The sequence below is a fragment of the Numenius arquata genome, chromosome 25, assembly GCF_964106895.1.
Source record: "Numenius arquata chromosome 25, bNumArq3.hap1.1, whole genome shotgun sequence".
Classification (NCBI taxonomy): domain Eukaryota; kingdom Metazoa; phylum Chordata; class Aves; order Charadriiformes; family Scolopacidae; genus Numenius; species Numenius arquata.
The window spans coordinates 4,800,547-4,823,140 of NC_133600.1; the positions used below are offsets into that span (position 1 = coordinate 4,800,547).

The window sequence follows — 22,594 nt, forward strand, 5'->3', positions numbered from 1 at the left end:
TCATTACTGTCCTTTCTGTAGATTGTTGACCCGCTTTCATAACCTGTATTTGCTGTAGTTTTTTCCGGAGTGTCTCTCCCCCAGCGCAGACCTGGTGTCGCGCCCCCGCGCTCCGCGAGGAGCGTGCACACAAAGACGGAACCGGGTGTTGAAGAATTTGCGTCCAGTCCCGCAGCGAACCCTTAGTTTGACAACTGCAAAAAAAAAAAAAAAAACCCAAAAAAACCAAACCAAGAAACTTTCCAGAAATGAAAAAAAAAACCCAAACCATTCTTTTTTCACAAAAGAGGAAAAAAAAAAAAAAAGCCTCCAGAGTTTAGACTTCTAAAATGTGAAAGAATGGAGACACGGGCCACCTTCCTTCCTTGTAAGATGGACTGTTTTATTTATTAACATTGCCGAAGGGCTTTTTAATTTTGTTTCCTTCCGTAGGCTGCGTAGTTGCATAGACGTTTCCGATAGGTTGAAGCTGTAACCCCTCTGTGCGATGCAAATCCATCCAGTACCGTAACCCCCCTCCTCTCCCCTCGCCCCCTTTAGTTCACGGCTGGGAATGCTTGCCTCTGCTTCGTGCTGTTTTTTTTTCCTTTGTAGCAGTTAACTCTGAGTTTTATAAATCCAGACATCAGTGCTAGCACGGTGTTAACTCTTTTTTTTTGATTTTTTTTTTTTTTTTTGTCTCAGTTTGTTTTAAACCTGTTTGTCATCAATAAAAAAAAAAATATTAATAAACAGCTCTTGCATTCAAGGTGGCCCCTAACTTTCACTGACGAAACCAGGCAACGTTCATTAAAACTTAGTCTGATTGTATAAACTTCCAAGTTTATTACTTTTCTTAAACACAGACTAGTACAAAAGTGGGGGGGGGTGATGCATAGCGTACGGGGGGGTGGGGGGTGAGCGAATGAACTTGTGACAAATCTGTTAAATGCCCTTCCCTTTGAGCCACAGGAGGGGAAAAGGGGACTATTCTGAGCCCTGGGGGAGCTGATCCTAGAGGCGACAGGTTCCTGCTGGAACATCATCTTCCTCCTTCTTGGATGTGAAAATGGCATTTACCATGGAAACAGGTAAAAGCAGGACCTGGCTGGGGTTTGGGGCTGCCCCAGGAGTGGTTCAGCTCCTTTTAGGGCTGTCACCTCCCTCTTTCCTCGTAGGGTGAGGGAGGGGGACAGTCCCCCTCCATGGCATTGGAGATCCAGGTGGGCGGTCAGCCCTGCCCACTCACTCCATGGTCAATGTACCCAGCACTGGTACAAAACCACTAATACTTAAAGGTTTTATTAATGCTGCCCATCTTAAATTTGAAAGAAACGGTTCCTGCTTGCTCTAGTGAACCCTTAAAACATTCAGGTGCTTGAAATGGGTTTCAGCAGAGCTCCTGCTCCTCTGCTGGAGCACAGCGGGGGGGCCCTGGACCTCTCTGCTCATCCAGGCTGCTGTCAGGATCCACCCTTGGATAAAATATTAGTGCACGACGCGGTTAAAGCGCTGGAGCTACCCCAGAATGGGGCTTCAGGGGTGCGGTTGGGTGGTGCCAGCGAAAGCCCTGTCCCTGGGGGGGGGACACAGGGGACAGTTTTGCTCTGCAGTGGTTAAACCTTTAGTGCTTCCCCAGAGGGAGAAGGCCCAGCTCAGTTTGGGAATACTTCATGAGACCTTGAAGACGACACGATATCAGTACAAAAACAGGAAAAAAAAAAACAAACTAAAAAAATAATCTATGCTACGGTGTCAGGTTCACATTTAAAAAGAAAACCACAAAAAAATTCAAGTCTAACAGATTCCTTTTCTGTTCCTCCCGCCTTGGTATCGAACAGCCTCGGGCAGAGCTCGGCCCCTGCTGCTGCAATGGGCTGGGGCCCACAGCCAACCCAAAAAACCACAAATAAACCAAAAATATCCCTAAAAATGCACGTGATGCCTGACGTACCGGGGCTGTAACGCTGCAGCGCCGCCGGGGCCTGATGCTCGGCCGCCCTCTGGCTCCTGCCGTGGGTCAGGCTGGTCCTGCTGCCACCAGGGAGCAAGGGGACACCCCCCCCAATCTCATCAATTTGCAAATGAGGTAAATTAAATCCCGCCTCGGAAGGGGCTGGGAGGGAACACGGTGTCACCCACTCCACCAGCTCTGCAGCAGGGCATCACATCCCCGTTCCTCCGCTAAAAACCATCTCTCCACCAGCAAATCCCCCAAGGCCCCCAGGGGCTGTGTTTGTGTCCCCCCCCGCCCCCCAGCACCTCCTGGCCACCTCCACCCCCCCCCCCAAACCACCCACACCATAAAAACCATCTCAGCCCTGAGTTCCCACGGCAAAAGACACCCCCACCCCCCGTGCTTCTCCAGGCCCCGCTGCCACCCTGGGAAAGGGATTCGGTCCCGGAGCCGTGACACCGTACCCTTCTCCTGCCGTGGGACCGGAGCCACCCTGTCACCTGCTCCTGGCACCCCGCAGCAAGGAACCACCAAGCATCATCTCACCAAAAAAAAGAAAAAAAAAAAAAAAAAAAGTAATTTCTTTTTTCTGCACTAAGAAAGCTGCAGCGTTTAAGCCCCCCCCCCCCCCAAAAAAAAGCCCAAAAGCAGAAGTCCAGGGGGGGTGCTCGGCCAAGCAGGGGAGGGGGTTGGGATTCACAGCCCGGTGCCACCATGGCCCACGGAGAAGGGATGAGACAACCGGCACCAGACTCGATCATAATCCCATCGGAGCCTGCTGGCTGCAGCAGACACCCTATTATTCAATTACCGCTCTGCTAACGAGCCCTTGGTGCCAGCCCCCCCCGCCCCCCCAGCTGCTCCCCCAGGCCAGGCACCAAGGGGAAACTGCCTCACCACCAGCACCACCAGCATGGGGTGGGGGGGAATTAAACACACCTGGATTTATTCCATCAGTCACTCAACTCCCCCCCCAAGCCCACCACCCCACGCCCCCCCAGCCCCCCCACTATCTGCAGCCGCACTCGTCCACCACCATGTCCTCGTAGTGCCTCAGCACCACGTTGTCACTGTTGTCGTAGTAGAGGATGGAGATGGGGGACAGCCTGACGGGGACGCAGCAGGGCTGGGGGGTCCCCTGGGGGTCCAGGGAGTGCACCATGGTCTGGAGGATGGCGTGGTTGGTGCTGTTGAGCTCGGCCGTCAGGGGAAAGGGGCACTCGCCCAGGCAGTAATTGGCCATGTAGCCCTGGGGGGCGATGATCCAGTTCTCCCAGCCCACGTCGCTGAAGCTGATGTAAAGCCGCCGGGGCTTGCAGAGGTTGCTGGACGTGACGGGGAGGTGGTGAGCGCTTCTCCTCCTCCTGGAAGCCTTGCACTGCTGCTGGCTGAGGGTCACCACCAGCAGAGAGGTGTCCAGGAAGGAGTCGATGCTGGCACAGAGGCTCCGCAGCCCCCGGCTGGCCAGGGCTGATGCACCCTCTCCGCCGCCCACCGAGATCTCCAGGATCAAGCCCAGATTCCTGCTGTAGGTTCTCCAGTCCTTCGCCACCCCGCTCAGGTTGAAGAGGAGAGACTTGTGGAGCTGGGCGAAGGACCGCTCCACCAGCAGCTTTCGGCCACGGCCCTGGGAGGGCATCCCCCGGAGAGACATCTGGGGGGCTTGGTAGAGCCTCAGCTCGAAAACCTGCCCCCGGCTGGAGGCGTGGTAGGAGTTGTGGCTGAATTTGATCTCCAGCTGAGCCATCGTCAGGCGCTCGCCCTCCTCCAGCCCCGAGAGGTTGAAGTAGAGACGCTTCTGCAGACACAGCAGCCCCTGGGGCTGCCCGTTATGAATGAAGTGGCCTGACAAAGGAGGAGAAACAGAGGTGGCGGTGGTTGGACCCGGTTACGCTGAGCGGGATCAGCCTCCCGGAGCTCCCATTTAAGCTCTTGGCTGCGCGGCGAGAGGAAGATGGGGCTGAGGGAGGTGGGAAGCCGAGCACCCCGCAGTCGTTGGATGGAGGTGACAAGGATGGGGCAGGGTCCATCAGCCTGATGGCACGGCCTCCAGGAAGGTCCGGAGGCGCAAACGCCAGCCTGGGCTCCATCCTGTGGCACCGGGACGCTACGGCGATTCCAGCACCTCCTCTGTTTAACATCTGGGTGAGTTATTTTTCCCCTTCTGTATCTCCCCCGGTATGGCGGGGGGTTATGGGGCACTGGTTGTTTGGGGCGGAGGGGAAAGGAGGGCAAGTAGCAGCAAATTTTTGGGAAGTGGTGAGCTGCCTGTGGAAGCCAGCCCCAGGTTTCCATTGGAAACCTGGAATCACAAGAGAAGTGAGCTCCCTGGCGTCTCGAGACCGAGAGGACACCAACCAAAGAGTCCCCAAGTAACTGAGAACAACTCAGAGAGGCCACAGGCTGAAGCAGCCAGAGGTGCCGCATGGTGACAAAAGGACAAAAAGGAGGAAGGAGGCGGGGGACAGAGCCAAATGGCCGAGCATCCCACCCCCGTTGGGTGCTGGTCTCACTGGTGGCACCCACAGCCACGTTCCCACTGCCCAGGCGAGGAGTCACCTCCGCCACCGCGAGCCCAACGGGCCAAACCAGTCACCTGGAGTCAAACCAGCACCTCTGGGCTGCATTTGGTGACTCCAGGACAGAGCCTCGCACAGCCCCCCACCCTCGCACCCACTGCCTCATTTCTATTGTAAATAATTCTCTACGACACCCGGAGGCACCAGAGCTGCCACAGCAGGGATTGCTCCCGGAGACCGATCCTGGGCACTGCCCTCTCCCACCCCCAGCCAAGGGACAGGAAAAGAAGGAAGGACTGGAGCAAAGTCTCCCAGCCCAGAGATCAGAGGGGCTTCCAACAGACAGGACCCAAACCACGGCGTTTCTGTACCTTGGTCAGCGAGGACACGGATGATGTTCCCGGGGACATTAAATTCCTCCACCCTACAGGCATCTCCCAGGTCTTTGTTCATAGAAGGCAGCATCTTCCTCTGCTGGAAGATCCTCCAGAGCACAGACGGCACAGGAACGGGGGTTTTGGGGCTGGGCTTGGTGCTCAAACCCAAGGATTTTAAGAGTAGACTTTCCTGCAAGCTCAACTCCGTCCCCAGAACCAGGCCAAGGAGAGCCCAGGCAAGGCCGGCCCTGAAGCTGGGGAGAAGCCACATTGCTCCGCTCTCCTTCCCACAGACAAAGAGCAGCCTGGGCTGGGGACCCGAGGACAGGGGCCAGGGGGGTGTTGATGGCCTGATTGGAGCCTTTCATCTGGTTAGTGCTCAATTAGCACCCAGGGATTCCCAGGATTGGGCAGAGAGTGTGAACGGTCCCTCCAGGCTCCCCGGGACCTGTTAACCCTTTGAGGCTGCGTAGAGGAGGGCGGCTGCCTCCTCCCCCAGAGCTCCTACAGTTTCTCCTACATCTCCACACCATCCAGGTCCAACAACAAAGTCCTCGGTGGCAGGGAAGAGGCTGCTCTTCCCCACACAAAGCTGCCAGCACGTGGAGCGCTGCTCCCATCCACTGCGGACATCCCACCAGATCCAGGTCTCCTCTTTCTTCCTCCTCCCAAATCAGCTTTTTTTTTTCCCCCCCAATCACAGCACCCAACACTTCTCTCTCAAGGCCATCAACTTCCAGCACATCAAACCTTCAAACTCTTGCTTCGGCTCCCTGCTGCAGGACACGCAGCCCCAGGGCCAGCACAGAAAGCCACCCTGGTCCCTGCCCCATCACCTCCCCATGGGCACAGTCCCTTTCCAGCCATCCCAGCAAACCAGCCGCAGCACACCCCGTGTCACACACGCACCCGATGGTGGCCAACCCCTTACCCAGCTAAATGCTGAAGCCTGGGCAAGCCGGCACTATGAAATTCGGTTTATCCACACGGACTCGGTACCGCCGTGACCCCAACCCGGCACCATCCCTGCCCCAACGCCGCTACGACCCAGCAGAAAGAGGCACGGGGTATCGGTTCCCCTCCTCTCCTCCGTCCTGCAAACCCCACTCGGAAGCCAAGGAACCGAGACGCACCCCTCCGAAACCCCGCCAGGCGACGACGGGAGAGAAGGTGACGGATCCTGCCACCGCCGGGGACAGTTTCCATCAGCCCAAGTCACATTTTGCTTTCTGGTTACCCAGGAACTTTCCCCGTGGCTCACACGATGAGCCTGGAGTTGAATCAATAAAACAGACCAAACACGTGAAAAAAAACCCGAAACCACAAAAAAAACCCACCAACAAACAATTAACCACGTTCTGACGGCTGGAATTAATGCCCTGAATCCCCCCTCCGCTGCCTGCTGTCCCCAGCTCTGTGTCCCAGGAAGGACACGGGAGCTGTGGGGTGGTGGCCCCACGAGAGGAGAGCGACGGGACGGTCCTGATCGGAGGGGCTGTAAATCCCACGGGGCTTCCCAGCAGAGACACAGCCCAGCCCAGCCTCGGGACTGGTGTTGCCTGGAAAACCAACACGGGGGGGGGCAGAAACCATTTGTTCTTTACTCGAGCAAGGAGATGTCGCCGGGTGAGGGTCTGGGGACCCCTCAGCAGGGGACCCTCCAGGAATAGGACTGGCTTTTTAAGCAACTTTAAGACGAAAACAGGCATTTTAAGCAAATTAAACCTCCTGGCCCTCATCCGGCAGGACAGGAGGCTGGAATAACGCCCCAGGGTGGGGTTTCCAGGCAGACCCTGTGCTGTGCCTCCAGGTCTACGTGGGCAGCTCTGTGCTAGTGACCCCTCCTGAGGAGGAAGGCTCAGAGGTGCAGGGTGTCACCTCCAGTCCCTGCTCGGCAGCTAGAGAAGAGCTGGCTCCGGGCTCCCCTTGCCCGGGGACAAGAAGAGGTTTCCCCTCCCCAGTTCGATGCTGGGTCAGGGGACCCTTCAGGGCTGCCGAGGAAGGGTCGGTGGGAAGGTCCAACGATAAAGACAGGGGAAACCTCAAAGGGACTGAGAACAGCCGAGGGATGGAGTGACAGAACACCAGGGGACCTAAAGCCAGCTCCAAATCCTACCTGGACCAGCAAATCCACCAGCCACCAGCTGAACCAGCAGGGACTGGCTACAGAAAACACACCAGCATCAGGCGAAGCCCGGTCGCAGGCAAACCCCAGCAGGGGCCTGATCCTGTCAGTGGCATCTCTTCCCCGGCTCCGGGCAGGGGATGAAGGGGGATCGGGGGATGAAGTTCTTCTCCTTGTGCCTTTCATTTGCTGGGTTTGAGCGTTGTCCTGGGTCAGTCCCCAGATCCAGCCAGGCTGCCCAGGCCACCGCGGCCACGCTGTCCTTACAACCGCTTGTCTTTCACAAGTCCATTCTTCAGGTGCATCCTGTGAAAGAGAGCACAGGGGACAGTGAGCCTCGGCCTCCGGCCCTCCCTCCCTCTCACAAATCACTGCTGAGGTCGGACCTGTCCTGACAGGCTCAGGCACAGAATGTTTTGGGTTGGAAGGGACCTTAAAGACCACCCAGTGCCACCCCCTGCCCTGGGCAGGGACACCTCCCACCAGACCAGGTTGCTCCAAGCCCCCTCCAACCTGGCCTTGAACCCCTCCAGGGATGGGGCAGCCACAGCTCCTCTGGGCAACCTGGGCCAGGCTCTCACCACCCTCACAGCAAAGGATTTCTTCCCAAGATCTCACCTAAATCTCCCCTCTTCCAGTTTAGAACCCTTCCCCCTCCTCCTATGGCTCCCCTCCCTGTTCAAGAGTCCCTCCCCAGCTTTCCTGGAGCCCCTTCAGGGACTGGATTGTGGCAGTTTGTCCCCAGCAGCCAGACGTGCTCTGTGGGATCCAGCATCTTGCCAGACTTGGTGCTCACCACGTGAAGTGCAGATGCTGCTCAGAGAGAACAGCCTCAGGCAAAGAGCCAGTCCTTCGTGTTGGGGAGGGGAAGGGGTGGGTGAGGATTCATGGGACAGAAAGACGGATGGACACACCACAATGAGGGGTGTGGAGATACAAAGTCCTTCCTGATACTTGTGGCAGTGTTTTAAACTCTGTCAAGACATCCTGCTCTTCTGCCTTCCAGCCCAGTGGAGAACCCTTTGACAAGGCCCCAGGAGGTCTGCCCACATCCCTTCCCGTGGCCTACAGACGTGTGTGATCCCCCCACCGCCCACGTACCCTTCTTTCAGAGCATTGGGCAGCTGGAGTCCAGCCTCTTTCTTCTTGGCCGCTGTGGTTTTCTTGCTGTCCTCCACGTCGTACTCACGCACGTCGTTCACCTCCTGCATCTGCCCCATCAGCACCTTGGCTACGAACAGGACGATGTACTGTGGGGGGAGAGACGTCGTCAGCCACAGACCCCAAGGCTTAGAGCTGCTCCACCCAACCCACCCACCCCATTTTGCTACGTGGGACCTTTCTCTGCCGTCCTAAGCCCTGAGAAGGGCAGGGCAGGTCCCTCTGGGGTGGCCAAAGGCCCTGGGAGGTGGCTGATAACCTGCAGGAGGAGGCAGGACTCCTGCAACTACCCTTAAACTATTTGAACCCCACAGGGTGATGAACTCGGGTGGTGCCCAGCTCTTCCCAGGGTCGAGCTTGCTGACGTGAGCCCTCCACGACCACCCTTTTCATCCCCTCCCCAAAGCTTCAGGAGATGCCAGAGCATTTACACCCCTATCAAGCTCCAACCTGCCCCGACTGCTGTTACCTCTCCCTCCCCATGGATCCCCGGGGTGTGAGACAGTCTGAATTCTAGCACAGAGGAGCCCCCCCAGGCACTGACACAGGTTTTCCTCCTCCCCTCCCAGCCACCCCTCGGTCCTCCAACACCTCCTCCATCCCTGCAGCCCCCCAGATCCCCCCAAAGGCAGGCAGCAGGGACCATGCCGGAGGGAGAAGGTAGTGCAGGGGCTGCTGAGCTCCCCCTACTCACCAGAAACCAGTAGATGTTCATCAGAGTGAGGATGAGGAGCAGAGCATTGAAGAAGAAGTAGAAGGGTATGTTGGGGACCAACTGGAGGCTGGAGTAGCAAGTGGCGTAGAGCACCTTGAGGGGGAACCAGTAGAGACGGAACCAGAACCTGCCAGGGCAGAGGGAGTAGGGTGGGTTTAATGGGGATCCCAGGGGAGGTGTGAGACCCAGCACAGCCCCCTGCCCCCGGGCAGCCCTCGCCAGCGTCCCTTGAAGTCCCTGCTCTGGGCATCTGGCTTGGGGTCACAGGCTGGCTCTAGATGGGACTTCACACAGTGAAAGGGGCAGCGATTGAGGGGAGAGGACAACTCCTGCGGGTAGAGAAGGCTCAGCAGCAGAGGCAGGGCAGAGAAAGGGCTGTCTCAGGGTAGAGGGGCAGGTCTTCAGTGAAAGTTCTCTCAACTGGGTGGAGGGGAATGTCGCAGGAAGGTTTTCTTAGTCCTGTGCATCTCTAGTTCATTGCTAAAAACCTTCACTGCTGAGCAGCCCACGGAGAAGGAGGAAGAAGACAAAGTGACAAATGAGGAGTGACAACCTGCAAGTTACCCATCTCTATTCTTCATCATCCTGCCTTGCCCCAAGAGGAAGAGCAAGGCTGGAATCTGGGACAGCCCAACGTCCCCTTTCCTTCTTACAAAAGCCCTTCTTGCTGCTAAAACCAAGCGAGTGGGAAAATGGAAACAGCTCCTCCTCCCCCGGGGTCATTTGTCATGCTGCGAGCGAGATTTCACAGGCACTTCTGTGGTGACAGACGGCAAAGTGACTACAGAAGGATTCCAAGCCCAGCATGGGGTCAGGCTCTGCCGGGAACCTCTTCCCAAACCGCTTTTGGTTTTTGTTTTTTTTTTTTTTTTTTTGAAAAGGGCTCGTTCCCATGCACACAGACCCAGCTGGCTCTACCCTGGGGCACCGGGAGGACCACAAAAGCTGGTGAGAAGAGCTGGAAGCGGGATGAGGCGGGGCAGGAGGACAAGCTCACCAGCTGATGCTGAAGGTGAGGCAGCCGATGTTGGAGATGATGTCGTTGAGGCGATGATAGACACCCCCCCGGTGCTTGAAGTAGACGTTGAGCTTGGTGAATTCCAGTTGCACGTCATTGACGTCGTGCAGGAAGAGCACCAGGATGCCCACATTGTGGTACCTGTAGGAAAGAGGGGAGCAGGGAGGGAGGTGTGTGGGGCGGCGGGTCCGTAGTAACACCCAGCACCCATGGTCCATCACGCCAAGAGCAGAGAGACTCCCTGAATAATCCAGACAAGCCAGCTTGGCACCATGCAATGGGATTGCTGCAGGAGCATGGGGGCAGAGGAGAATCCACACCAACCCAGCAAGAGAATCACAGAATGGTTGGGGTTGGAAGGGACCTTCAGAGATTATCTCCTCCAACCCCCTGCCAGAGCAGCGTCACCCAGAGCAGGTTGGACAGGAACACATCCAGGCAGGTTTTGAATATCTCCAGGGAAGGAGACTCCACACCCTCTCTAGGCAGCCTCTTCCAGGGCTCTGGCACCCCCAAAGGAAAGAGGTTTCTCCTCATGTTGAGATGGAATTTTGCGTGTTCCCATTTGTGCCCGTTGCCCCTTGTCCTGTCACTGGGCACCACTGAAAAGAGTCTGGCCCCATCCTCCTGACACCCACCCTTTAGACATTGATAAGCATTGATGAGATCAGTCCTCCTGTTACGTGCCCAGGAGGTGCCCGTGAGCACAGAAAGGCGGTGGCTTTTGCCATGTGGCTGGCCCAGGACAGCAGCGTCACAGCCAGGGGCCTCACCTGAAAGCGTAGGAGAAGGCTATGAGGGTCAGCGTGACCACATGATGGAGGAGCATGACAACGGAGTCCTTGCGCCACGTGTCCATGTAGGCGGTGGCATAGATGGAGTGCCCGTAGAAGCTGCACTGCAACAGGTAGGCGATGGCGATGTCCGTGGGCACATCCATGCCCTTCTTCCAGTCTGGGGTGGGACAAAGACACTCGGGTGAGCCCAAAGCCACGAGAATGGAGCCTCCATCATCAGCAGAGACGGGAGTGCAAGCATCAGAGGGCACCAGTGGGCAGAGCAGCCCCAGCACCCCACTGTGCTCCCACCCAGGACCTCACGGAGGCAAAGGCTGGAAGAGAACCCAGGCGTCCCGGCTCCCAAGCTCTGCCTTTGGCATTAGACCCGCTCCCTCTCCCAGATCTAAAGGAGAAGCCTCAATTTACTTCTCTCCTGCTTTAACTCCCCAATCCCCTTCCCCTCCGCCGCTGGCACATCCCAGCTGTCCGCAGTAGCCACTAGGTGACTCTCTGTAACCAAATAATCGGGGACAGCCTGTTGAGCCCTTTCTGCACCCACAGCATCACCGAAAAAGCAATTTAGGGGTTCAGCCTTCTCCCTTGCTCACCCCAATCCCCCATCCCTCATTCAACCCAGGCGTCCTATCAACCTGGACATCCCGATCCATACCCACTTCTCCCTGGCTCTTACTGTACCGTAGAAGACAGACGGTGGGTCGTAGAAGAAGGGGTAGTCGGTGAAGAACAGCAGGTAGATGCCATACGACCAGGATAACGTGTAGAAAAGCAGCTTCCAGGCACTCTCAGGCATCTTGGCAGCATCTTTGGGCTGCAAGTTGCACCACTCCCCGAAGGGCTGCAAGGAGAAGGGAGAGGTATCGTCACACGGGGCAAACAGACGGGTCCTGGGGAGCTCAGGGCAGAGAGCACCAAATCTCCGAGAGACTCAAGCTCCGAATGCTGCGTGCACTACAAGACAGGGCAAAACCAGGGCCACAAACCCCATTTTTCCAGCTTTCTTTACAGCACAAATACGTCAAAGAGGCTCCAGAGAGAGCCTGAAGAAGGGAAAAACATGAAGGTAGAGACCCTTCCACTCAGGCCATGGTGGAGACCTGCGAGAGCAGAGCCCGGCGGAGAGGGAAGAAGCCGATGGGATGCATCCCACAGTCCGGGCACCGCTCCATCCTCCTCGCTCCAGGAGGAGCGCCGACCACAGCTGGCTTTTGCAGAACGGAGTCGATAACTAATAAAATAAAAATCAAGTCCTATCTGCACAGGGAAACCCAGAGGAGGAAGCTGCACCGATACTACCCCGAGCACACGGGCTTTGCAGCGCTGCCAGCTCCCGGGAAAGAGCCTTTCAACTGAGGAAGCGAAGGCTTCGCAGAGTCCCAAACACGTGGCCGCTGCTGCCCCGCAACCAGCACGGCAGGAGACCCCCCCCCAGTGTGTGCGACCGGCGCTGGAGGGGGCCAGATTTGCAGGTAACGAGTCAGTAAAGGCTGGGGTACCAGGTCCTCTTGCTCTCTCCCACCGACCCACGCTCACCCACGTTCCCAGCAGCTTTTCTAGCTGACCAGCGCCAAAACAGCCGACCAGCTGCTGGTTTTTCCCCGCCTCCCTGTGGTTTGTGGCACCCCTCCCACCGCTGAGGAGTCAGAAACAGGAGGCGAAGCCTCCCCAAATACGGCCAAAGCGAGGGAAGGGAGGACGCGCAGTTCTGCGGATCACCCATGCTAAACCACAGAATCACAGAATGGTTAGAGTTGGAAGGGACCTTAAAGATCATCGAGTTCCAACCCCCCTGCCATGGGCAGGGACACCTCCACTAGAGCAGGTTGCCCAAAGCCCCATCCAGCCTGGCCTTAAACACTTCCAGGGATGGGGCAGCCACAACTTCCCTGGGCAACCTGTTCCAGTGCCTCACCACCCTCACAGTGAAGAATTTCCTCCTAATATCCAACCTAAATCTCCCCTCTTCCAATTTAAAACCATTACCCGTTGTCCTGTCACTACATTTCCCGACAGAGTCCCTCTCCGGCTCTTCTGTAGCTCCCTTCAGATATTGGAAGGCTGCTATGAGGTCTCCCCGGAGCCTTCTCTTCTCCAGGCTGAACACCCCCAGCTCTCTCAGCCTGTCTTCACAGGGGAGGTGCTCTATCCCTCTGATCATCTTTGTGGCCCTCCGCTGGACCCGCTCCAACAGGTCCATGTCCTTCCTGTGTTGAGGACTCCAAAGCTGGACACAGTATTCCAGGTGGGGTCTCATGAGCGCAGAGTAGAGGGGTAGAATCGCCTCCCGCGACCTGCTGGCCACACTTCTCTTGGTGCAGCCCAGGATGTGGTTGGCTTTCTGGGCTGCCAGTGCACATGGCCAGCTCAGGTTGACCTTCTCATCCACCAACACCCCCAAGTCCTTCTCCTCAAGGCTGCTTTCTAATACCTCATCCCCCAGTCTGTATTGATACCAAGGATTGTTCCGGCCCAGGTGCAAAACCCTGCACTTGCTCTTGTTGAACCTCATGAGGTTTACCTGGGCCCACCTCTCCAGCCTGTCCACGTCCCTCTGGATGACATCCCATCCCTCTGGTGTATCAACAAGACCACACAGCTCGGTGTCATCTGCAGACTTGCTGATGGTGCACTCAATCCCTCTGTCTATGTCGTTGATAAAAACGTTAAACAGTACCGGTCCCAGCACAGACCCTTGAGGGACACCACTCGTCACTGCTCTCCATCTGGACTTCAAGCCATTGAGTACCACCCTCTGGATGCCACCATCCAGCCAATTCCTTATCCAATCAGAATGAAACCTCCTCACCCCAAGCTCCCCCGGCTCCTGAGGACGACGAGGACCAGCCAGCCCTCCCGACACCCCTGCTCTGCGGCAGCCAGAGCTGGGCCACTGAGGCCGGGGACAAGGTGGAAAGCTCAGAGAAAGCAAAACCCCAGAGTTAAGCGGTAAAACGGGGCGGTTGAGGCCACCCTTCACCTCGGAGCGTGTGCCGGGGAGCGATGCTGCACGCCCCGAGTGCCCCCGGCTCAGCTGGGGTTCCGGGCACGGATGTTTTCCCCTCGGTGGCAGCTGAGCAACGCCAGGCACCCTTTCTGCTTCTCATCACGAGCGTGACAGAGCCCCGGCAGCCCCGGCCGAGCTCCGCACCCCCCGGCGTGGCTGCAGGGGAGCAGCCGGCGCGGGGGAAGCGTTGCTCAAGGTCCGGAGGGAACCGGCGCTGCCCGAAAAACACAGATAACACCCAAAGGCCCCCAGGGAGAGAGACCAGATAAGATGGAGATGAAAACAAAATGCCTGCAAAGTAACCGTACCCTGCCCCGGGTCAGCACTTTCTGCAGCCGCGCTCGGCTCCCCGATGCTCAAGGGCTATATTAAGGCCCCAGCTGTCCCCAGGCAGCGCCGGGGCTGGCTTTTAGCCCCTCTCCGCAGCAGATTTTTCAAAGGATTCCACTCCAAGCATTGTCCCAGCCTAAAAGCGCTTTGTTCTTAAGGCGCTGAATTTCCCAGCGCTGGTCGGACCGGGAAGCACCGGCCCCGGAAAGCTCTGCCAAGTTGTCCGTATCCCCCCTCCCCAGCTCGAGAAGTTGAGCTGTGGCCTCCCCTGCGCATCTCGCATGCAGAGCATGGCCGTCCCCATCGAGACCGGGAACACGCTGCTGCCAAGGCTCCTTTCAACAGGAGCCACGGCAGGATTGGAAAAAAAAAAAGGAGGAAGCTTGAAGGGTGAATAAATAATGCAGAGACAGAAAGTCCCGAGCCCAGAAAGCATGAATTATTTGTGTCTCCATACAGTGGAGCATAGAAGGAGCTGGGATGTGGGGACAGCTCGCCACACCACCAGCACAGCGAGCTGCAGAGCCCCCTGCCACTCCTGCCCTCCTCAGCTGGGGCCGAATTCAGGATGCTGAGCTCAGCCCCAAATCCCTGTCGCAGCCCGGCTGCCCGTCGCCGGCCGAGGTAGTTCCCTGCCTGCAAAGGGGGAAGGACACCACGTTTTCACCCCAGGAAGGCAGAGCTGATGAGAAGGACCATCACCCCTGGGGTAGGCACACGCCACTGAGACGACCTGCGTTTTAGGGACGCGGGGAGCCCCGGCAGAGATGGCAGCGGGGCAGAAAATTGCCACCGTGAGCCTGCAGTCACGGCTCGACGAACAAACCACTGCAGGCACGGCAGCAGCTCCCAGCCTGGAGCAAAAGCAGGACCCTGGGAAGGGCTACCCCACCCCGGCTTGCGGTGGCCACTGTTGGGAGAGGTTTTAGCCCTCACTGGCTAATGACAAATCCTGGAGAGAGCCCCCCTCCTCCCTTCAATAGCCATGGGGTACCCTCAGCTCTACAGAAACAGGAGCTGGCTCTGGAGCAGACACAGGGAGGGCTCGGGAGAGAACCAGCATCACACAGGGGGCTGGGGGGACAAATGAACGTCCCTGGGGAGGCCCCACCACAACCTGGGCTGCTGGCGTGGGGAAGCGCAAGCCGAGGAGATGCACAGACCAGCCCACGCCAAGCAGGAGACGCATCTGCCCTCTCCCCGGGGGTGGGAGATGCGCAAGGTGGGGGATGTCCTGCCATTACCCGCCTGCCGTTCCCACGGCAACGGTGCAGAGATGCCTGTTGCTAAGGGTGACGGGTGCTGCGGCGGGAACAGCGGATCTGGCTCCGGCTGAAAGAGCCCAAGGCTCTTGGCAAGTAATGTAATGGGGCTGTGCTTAAAGGGCGACCGGCTCTTCCTCCCTCCTCCTCCTCGTTACCCCCCACGCAAACCTTCGCAGGCATCTTCTGATTCACTTGCAAAATTACCGGGTCTGAGGGACGTGACTGTTCCCCCACAGCATCGCAGCCTGCGGGGACCAGGGAGGGGGACACACGGAGCAGAGCAGCGGGTGCAAGCAGGCTGCGAGAGCGGTTTGGAGCTGGAAAGAGAAACCGAATGGAAACTGTCACTTGCCCACAGCCCTGCTGAAGTGTCAAAAAAAATAAATACTGGTAGCACAAAGCAAACACATGCTCTCTTCCTTTTTGCAGCCTCCGGCGCTGGAGGAAAGCAGCCAGTGCCCTTAAATCTACAACCGGCTGAAGCAGCAGGACACGAGTCCTTCCAGCAAGCTGGCAGGCTTGCGGCGATGGGGTATGAATTGAGGCTTGTTACAGAGGAATTGTATCCCCCCCCGGCCGCCCCCATCGCCTCTGCCACCTCCCCAGCCCAGGGATGAGAGCCTGACCAAATCCCAGCCTGGCTTCTGGGCACGACGAGTTCCCCAGAGGAACACAAAGGAACGGCTGGCACGAAGCGCCCTCAGCCCAGGGAACTGGCAGCTTTACATCAGTTTTTACTCAATGCAGGCGATAATGATGAGCAAGCAGAGCTCCGATTCAAAATCCGGCCACAACCAACAGCTACTGCCCCTTCCACGGCGGTGGCACCGCTCCCCACAGCCCAGTGTGCTCCTGCTCAGGGCTTCCACGGTGCTTTTCCACCCCAAGGGACGATGTCCCCTCCATACCCAGCCTGGACATCGCTCTCGGATGGGCTGCCACCCCCTGCCACACCAGGGATGGGGCACAGAGCCTGCAGAAGGAAAGAGCCAGTAAAACGTCACTGTTGTCTAAGCACAAAGAAATGGGTCTCCTGGAGCCTGTGGACCTGAGGGCAGTGGTTGTCGCCTCACCAGGAAAGGGGAACGAACCAAGCCCAGCACAGAGAGCTCCAGCTCTCCTTGCTCCATCCCCACACCAGGCAGAGAGCTCTCAGTGCCTCAGTTTCCCTGCCTTCAGCAGCTGAGACACTGGGAAGCTGCATTAGGCTCTGGACTCCAGATAAAAATGTAGAGAAAAACCCACTATGACAATAGCAACAAACCAATAGATGTTATTTCTTCCTCAGTAAGCGGTAAAGCCTGCCCCAAGAGAGAAAGGCAAGAGAAGACACTCTGTGAAGAGAAGACACAGCTGCCCACGGGGTGCCGCGGGGGCTGAATAACCTCCTCATGCCTGACTGCTGACACAGCGGCACCGGGAGAGCAGCCCCCGCGCCGGGATGGGACGCAGCTCCGTTCCCCAGGGGGAAGAAAAGGCCCATTGTTGTGGCTTTCTCCCCTCCAGTTTCCAGGGTTTGTGCTTCAAGCAGCGGGATGAGCCGGGGAGGCGGCAGAGCCTTCTCCCACCCCCGGGCTCGATCGGTCTCCTCTGCCCTCGGCAGAGATCGCGTTGGGTGGCCGGTTTTCAGGACGGTGATAATTCCCCTCCGTGCTGGGGCTTGGAAAAATAAGTCTTGATAATACTGTAGGGTGGAGGAAAGCTGCGTAAGTCACTGAAAGGGATAAAAGGGACCCTCGCTTTCCAGCTCCCACATCCTTCCCGGGGCGATAATGTATCACTCACCTAAAAACTCTGCTTTCCAGAGCACGTTTTTCAACTGACACAACACTTCTGGCAGAGGACGCTGCAACGCCCTCGCCGATTCCGACAGCACCAAGACAGCGAGCTGCCTGGGCCGAAGACGGAAAACCTTTACCCACTGCAGAGCAAAGGCAGACACCCGCTAAGGATGGAGGTGACACCTGACCAACACCAGCGGGTTCAGAGGCAGCTTTTACACGGAATGGATTTTGCTCACTTACTGACTCTGGGGACTTTAACTCGCAGCAGCGAAGACGGCTCAGGGTAGTTTAGGGCTGCAGGGGTCTGCCACGGCTACTCTGGGTCAGCTTTGAGCGTGAATCTGGGTGGATTCTTAGCTTTATCTATTCAAGCTAAACCTCACTGCACTGCTCAAGACCCGCGAGGGGAAGGAGACTGCCAGCACGGGCTCACTGAGCTCCGGACGCTTCACCGAGCCTTTCCCAAGCGGAGTTGCCTGGTCCTATTCCAACGGCGCTTGGCCTCGGCACCGCTGGGCTCAGCCGCCCTCCAGGAGCTTGAACTAATGCGGAGATGCTCAGGTTGCTGCTTTTTAATCAAACTCCTCAGTGCCTGGCCGCAGCCGCTCTCTGCGCAGGGGACACACCAAGGACGGTGGCTTTCAGAGACCGATGGAGCTCAGACACCGACCGCAGCAGGAGGACAGGGCACACAAACCCTGCCCAGGAGGGTTTGAGGGATGGGAACACTTGCGTAGACCCAGCTTGGTCTTCATTTCTGAAGGTGGGCTGTGGCTCCAGTGAGCTCATACAATCAGATGTACCCTGAGTATCGTTCGAGTTTGTGCACGCCCAAGCCAAGGGGACCAAGAGCAGAGACCCTCAGGCCAGATCCAGATGGATACATTCCTCAGGTCCTCCCCTGCCCTCATTACAGCTGATTTTGGGGTCCTTCCCCACCTGGTATTCCACATTTGCTCAGTTCACTGAGATTTTAAGCTGGAGAAGGGGAGATTTAGATTGGATATTAGGAAAAAGTTCTTTGCTCTGAGGGTGGTGGAACACTGGAACGGGTTGCCCAGGGAGGTGGTTGAGGCCCCTTCCCTTGAGATATTCAAGGTGAAGCTCGACGAGGCCCTGGGCAACCTGGTCTAGTTGGGGGTGTCCCTGCTGACTGCGGGGAGGTCGGACTAGGTGACCTTTGGAGGTCCCTTCCAGCCTGGACCAATCTATACCAACCAAACAACTCCTTTCCGTATTTGCACCAAGTGAGGATTCTGTGAAGAAAAGGCAACGGGCCAAAAATTATCTTTGCTCTAAGGATGATGAGAAAACCACAGCTAAGGCTCAGGCACCGACCCGGCCGTTGGAACAGGTAGAAGTCAGCACTTTCAAACCCTAAACAAAGCCGGTAACGCAACCGTTACCGCGGCTTCAACCCCAACAGCGACACCCTTTGCAACAAAGGCGCTGTGGGATGAACGCTGCTGTGGTCCCAGAAGAGAGCGAGGAGCTTCCCTCCCGTTCTCACGATCCCGCTGATAAGAATGGGGCCACGCAGAGAGCACAGGAAGAGGTACGTGGCTTCAACGCTCGCCTCTCTCGCAGGAGCGGTCACGGCCAGGGCTAAGTAAGGTGCACTTTACGCTCCAAGCTTCGAGGGCCTTGTGGTGAGAGTCACTTCCTCTTCAGACGCAGAGAATCACAATCCAGGCGGCTAGATTTATTATTTATAACTAACACGCAGGAAGGTAGCATCCTCCGGACGCTGAGTGGATTCATTTTTATAACCCTGAGTGTTTCAGTTCTTGCGGGGAACGTGAGCAGATTGGAAATGAGGAAGGATGCTCTTTGAGCCTGCACCGGGAAGCAAAGGCCTGAGCACGGGAGAAGTTTCCTCCCAGGGTTAAACAGGAGGTCTCTTCTCGCTGACTTTAATCCCGAATGACCCCACTCCACTGCTGCCCGTACAGGGGCCACGCGACACCAACTGATTCCTTCAATACCGCCAGAGGCTTTTGGAGGAAAGCGACAATCTCCGGCTTTTCCCGTAGCAAAACAGAGAAAAGCTTCAGATCCTTTCAAAAAAATAACTAGAGAGAGAGTTGTCTCTGCCTACTGTTACCCTTCCACCCATCTGCAAGGAGAAAACTGATGCGCTCACAATTTTGCCCAGCATCTCATCACCATAAGACATGCAGATGTAGCCACAGGAACTGGCTCCCATCAACCCCCCTCGCTCTTCTGCAATTACAAGCGTGACCCATTTCTGGGAGGGAACGAAGCCTCGGCGCTCGCACAAGCTGCCGAGCATCCTCCCCGGGCACCCGACAGACTCCACAGCACCAAGAGCTTTTTTTTTTTTTTTTTTTTTTTTTCCTTCATGCTCCGATCACCACTGGCTCTGCAAAGGTGAGCCTCACACAAGGAGGAACCGGAGCACAAAGGGAATGACCTCCTCCGATTTGCTACGACAGACCTAGGGTTGCCTTCAACCTCGTTAAACCCAGTCCCGTTGTTCCCAGGCGCCGTACGCTGCCCGTCAGTGGCCACGGGCAGACAGGGGTGCGGGTATCGAGGAGGAATTCGGTCCTCCATGAAAAGCCAGCACGTTCCCTTGGCCACACACCACGTTCGCAGCTTCACACGACTCCAGAGGACTCAGGCTGGCACCTTGCACAAGGTCGAGACCCACCTCGCTGGATAAGCAAAGCCAGCTCTGAACAGCGAAAGGAAGAGCCACTTTAAAGGCAGGCTCGGCAGCAGAGAGAGGACAGCAGGTCCCGATAGCCTAATTACGGGATGCAAAGTAGCTGTCTTTAATCTGCCAAGCAGCCTCTGAAGGAAGCGGTTCACCCAGGGAACAAGGCCTGTCCCACGTAGCTGCAAAGAACCACACGTGCTCGTGCAGCTGCTCAAGGCCTCGTGCCGCCACACTCACGGGTGGGTGAGAAAAGGGCCATCCTTTTGCCTCCCCGAGACCCAAAATACGGCATCTCCAGGGCTTCTGCCTTTCTAAGCCCTATCAAGGCCAGGGTAATTGCAGAGCGAAGCGCACGGCATCTCTCTAGGAAAGCAGCGTGGAAGAAATCGGCTCAGCTGGGACCGAGCCATCAGAAAGAACAGGGAGGTCTCGTTTCATCACTTGAGCTTTTCACGGCCAGAAATTAAAGGGAGCCGTTCCGCACCCCCGGGGACGCCCCGCTCCTCCTGTCCCTCACAAAGCACCGTACGAACAAGGAGGGGACAAGGGCCAGCAAAGCCCTCGGGAGGGTGTGGGGCTGGGATGCTGGCATCCCTGCTTCCCCCCCCCCCGGCTCGGGGAAGGTCAGCCCCAGCACTGCAGCGCAGCAGCTCTCCCCACGCCATCCTCCCGCCGCACCGGGGAGGGAAAGCGGGGAAGGACATTTTTCATGCAAACCACAGATGATACCCAGAACTGGGATCCTCTCCTTCCCCCACGCGAGAAATAACCCCCTACCTCCCCCTCCCCCCAGGATGCAGCCGAGGGAACATGGGGTGGGGAGCTCTCCCGGTGCAGAGGGATGCTCCGTCCTCCAGGATGCAGTCCCGGGGGAAGCGGAGGGGGGGATCTCTCATGCGACACCCCCCCCCACACACACACACACAGCCCCAGGGGAAGGAGAACGTGCTTTCCCATACAACGAGCCACCCCCCGCCCCGGGATGTGGCCAGGAGCCCTCCGGTGCACCGGGGCCCCGGGATGGGGAGAAGAGGTCTCCGTTGCAACGTGGACCAGAGACGCGGCCCCGGATGGAGGGAAAGCCGCCCTCCGGTGCGCCGGGGCCTCGGATGGAGCAGAGGAGGTCTCCGTTGCAATGGGGACCAGAGACGCGGCCCCGGATGGAGGAAAGGCGCCCTCCGGTGCACCGGATCCCCGGGATGCGGCCCCGGATGGAGGGAAAGCCGCCCTCCGGTGCACCGGGCGCCCCCGCCCCGCAACCCCGCCGGTCTGCGGTGCTCCGTTACCCCGGTAGCCGTCCCTCCCCGGCTCCTCGGACTGACCCGAAAGATCCTGCGGGCGGCGGCGCGGCGCAGCGCGGTCCACGCCAGGGCGCAGAGCCCGCAGAGCAGCACCTCTCCCCAGCCCAGGTGAGCGTTCTCGGCCCAGGTCCGCCGCGACAGCTCCCAGCCGCAGTCCCCGCAGCCCCGCACGGCCGCCGCCAAGCTGCCGTAACCCCGCCGCAGCAGCAGCCCGTAGCCGGGCATGGGCTCGGGAACCGGCATGGCGATCAGCGCTGCTCGCCCATGGCCCCGGCCGCTGCCCGCCGGCTCCGCGCAGGCTCCGCGCGGGGCGGGACGGGGACGGGACTCCCCTCCCCGCCGTTACCGGGGACCTAAGAGCCACCCCCACCCCTCCCCGCGTACGGCCCGGCCCCCTCCCGGGCTCTGCTCGCCCCCTCTCGGGCTCTGCTCGCCCACTCTGGGCCGGATCTGGGGGCTGGAGAAGCCACTCAACCCCCCCCCCCGGAGCGGAGCGGCGGCTCATTAGGTGCCCGTTAATCAGCACGGAGCGGAGCGGCGGCTCATTAGGTGCCCGTTAATCAGCCCAGGCGCTCACTGAATGAAGTTATATTGCAATTTCTTACTCAAAAAAAAAAAAACCAAAACCAACAACGCGACTGCTCTCCTGGAGGACGAGCCGTGACAATGGGCTGGAGTCACTCCAGCAGCGACAACCGGGGACAAACACTAATATTTCAGGATCACGAGATGACAATCGACCATCCCACAGCGGAAAACTTCTCTGCCTGCCAAGGGGACACCCTTTGGGTGGCCGTGGGGGGCTGGAAGGTAGCCACAGGGCCTTGGCAACCTTGTCCACCACCACAGAGCTCCTACAGCTCTCCCCGCTCACAATGTCCGACTGAACATTCTCCCTTTAACAAAAAAATCCCCCAACAAACTGTTGAATTCATTTGATAGGCAAAGAGAAACATTTCCCAAACCTTTCCTTTCTTTTTTTCCCGTACCTCCCAGCAGCAGAAGACTCATCTCCTCCTCACAAAGCGCGTCAACAGAAAGGGCTCAGGCGTTCCCACCCCACAGCTCAACTCCGGCACCTGTTGCAATTAAGGAGGTTCTGGAATAATGAGATGCACCTGGAAAATGCAAATACACACGCCCCAAAGGTCACCCCTGGTGAAAGACCTGACTCAACGCCTCCTCCGTAAGGCCAGGAGCTCACGCTGCCGATTCCCGGAACAGAAATCTCCTCATGTACGTGTTTAAATTAAAGAAGCAATACATCCCGGGTCACGTACAGCCAGCCAACGGGCTCGTTAGGAGAAGCGTGAGTTTAAGATGAAGATTCTCCTAAAATGCCAACGCTTAAATTGTCTGGTGGTAAAGGACAAGGGGAACCTCAGACCAAAGGCGCTGGGGTATTTGGTTTCAGGCACGGAGGAGCAAATGGAATTCAGTTGTGTCCTGACACACCAGAACCACCGGCTGAACGGCAGCTGTGGGATCCCACCAGAGATAACCCTCCTCCTCCTCATCACAGGCCCTCCTGGAACCGTAACCCGAACCAGCTCCATCAGGAAAGAAAAAGACAAAATAT

At 57.7% G+C, this 22,594-nt stretch overlaps 2 protein-coding genes across 2 annotated transcripts; both read right to left on the bottom strand.

Annotated features, from left to right (window-relative positions):
* Window positions 1-2,945: 2,945 nt before the first annotated feature.
* Window positions 2,946-5,103, bottom strand: GDF1 (growth differentiation factor 1). The gene is made up of 2 exons (XM_074163880.1): window positions 4,827-5,103; window positions 2,946-3,781 (listed from the first exon to the last, which is right to left on the bottom strand). The coding sequence occupies exons 1-2, from the start codon at window positions 5,101-5,103 to the stop codon at window positions 2,946-2,948; spliced, it is 1,113 nt and encodes a 370-aa protein (XP_074019981.1).
* Window positions 5,104-7,220: 2,117 nt separating this feature from the next.
* CERS1 (ceramide synthase 1) lies at window positions 7,221-21,258 on the bottom strand. The gene is made up of 7 exons (XM_074163871.1): window positions 21,037-21,258; window positions 11,327-11,486; window positions 10,625-10,805; window positions 9,831-9,992; window positions 8,813-8,960; window positions 8,059-8,207; window positions 7,221-7,263 (listed from the first exon to the last, which is right to left on the bottom strand). The coding sequence occupies exons 1-7, from the start codon at window positions 21,256-21,258 to the stop codon at window positions 7,221-7,223; spliced, it is 1,065 nt and encodes a 354-aa protein (XP_074019972.1).
* Window positions 21,259-22,594: the final 1,336 nt, after the last annotated feature.

Excerpts from the sequence above, each read along its gene's own strand:
- CERS1 (XM_074163871.1), bottom strand. The coding sequence starts at position 21,258 with ATGCCGGTTCCCGAGCCCATGCCCGGCTACGGGCTGCTGCTGCGGCGG. Across the intron at positions 11,487-21,036 it reads CCGCCCGCAGGATCTTTCGG|CCCTTCGGGGAGTGGTGCAA; the intron begins GTCAGTCCGAGG and ends TTCTCCTTGCAG. Across the intron at positions 9,993-10,624 it reads GCCTTCTCCTACGCTTTCAG|GTACCACAATGTGGGCATCC; the intron begins GTGAGGCCCCTG and ends TCTTTCCTACAG.
- GDF1 (XM_074163880.1), bottom strand. The coding sequence starts at position 5,103 with ATGTGGCTTCTCCCCAGCTTCAGGGCCGGCCTTGCCTGGGCTCTCCTT. Across the intron at positions 3,782-4,826 it reads CCGTGTCCTCGCTGACCAAG|GCCACTTCATTCATAACGGG; the intron begins GTACAGAAACGC and ends CTCCTTTGTCAG.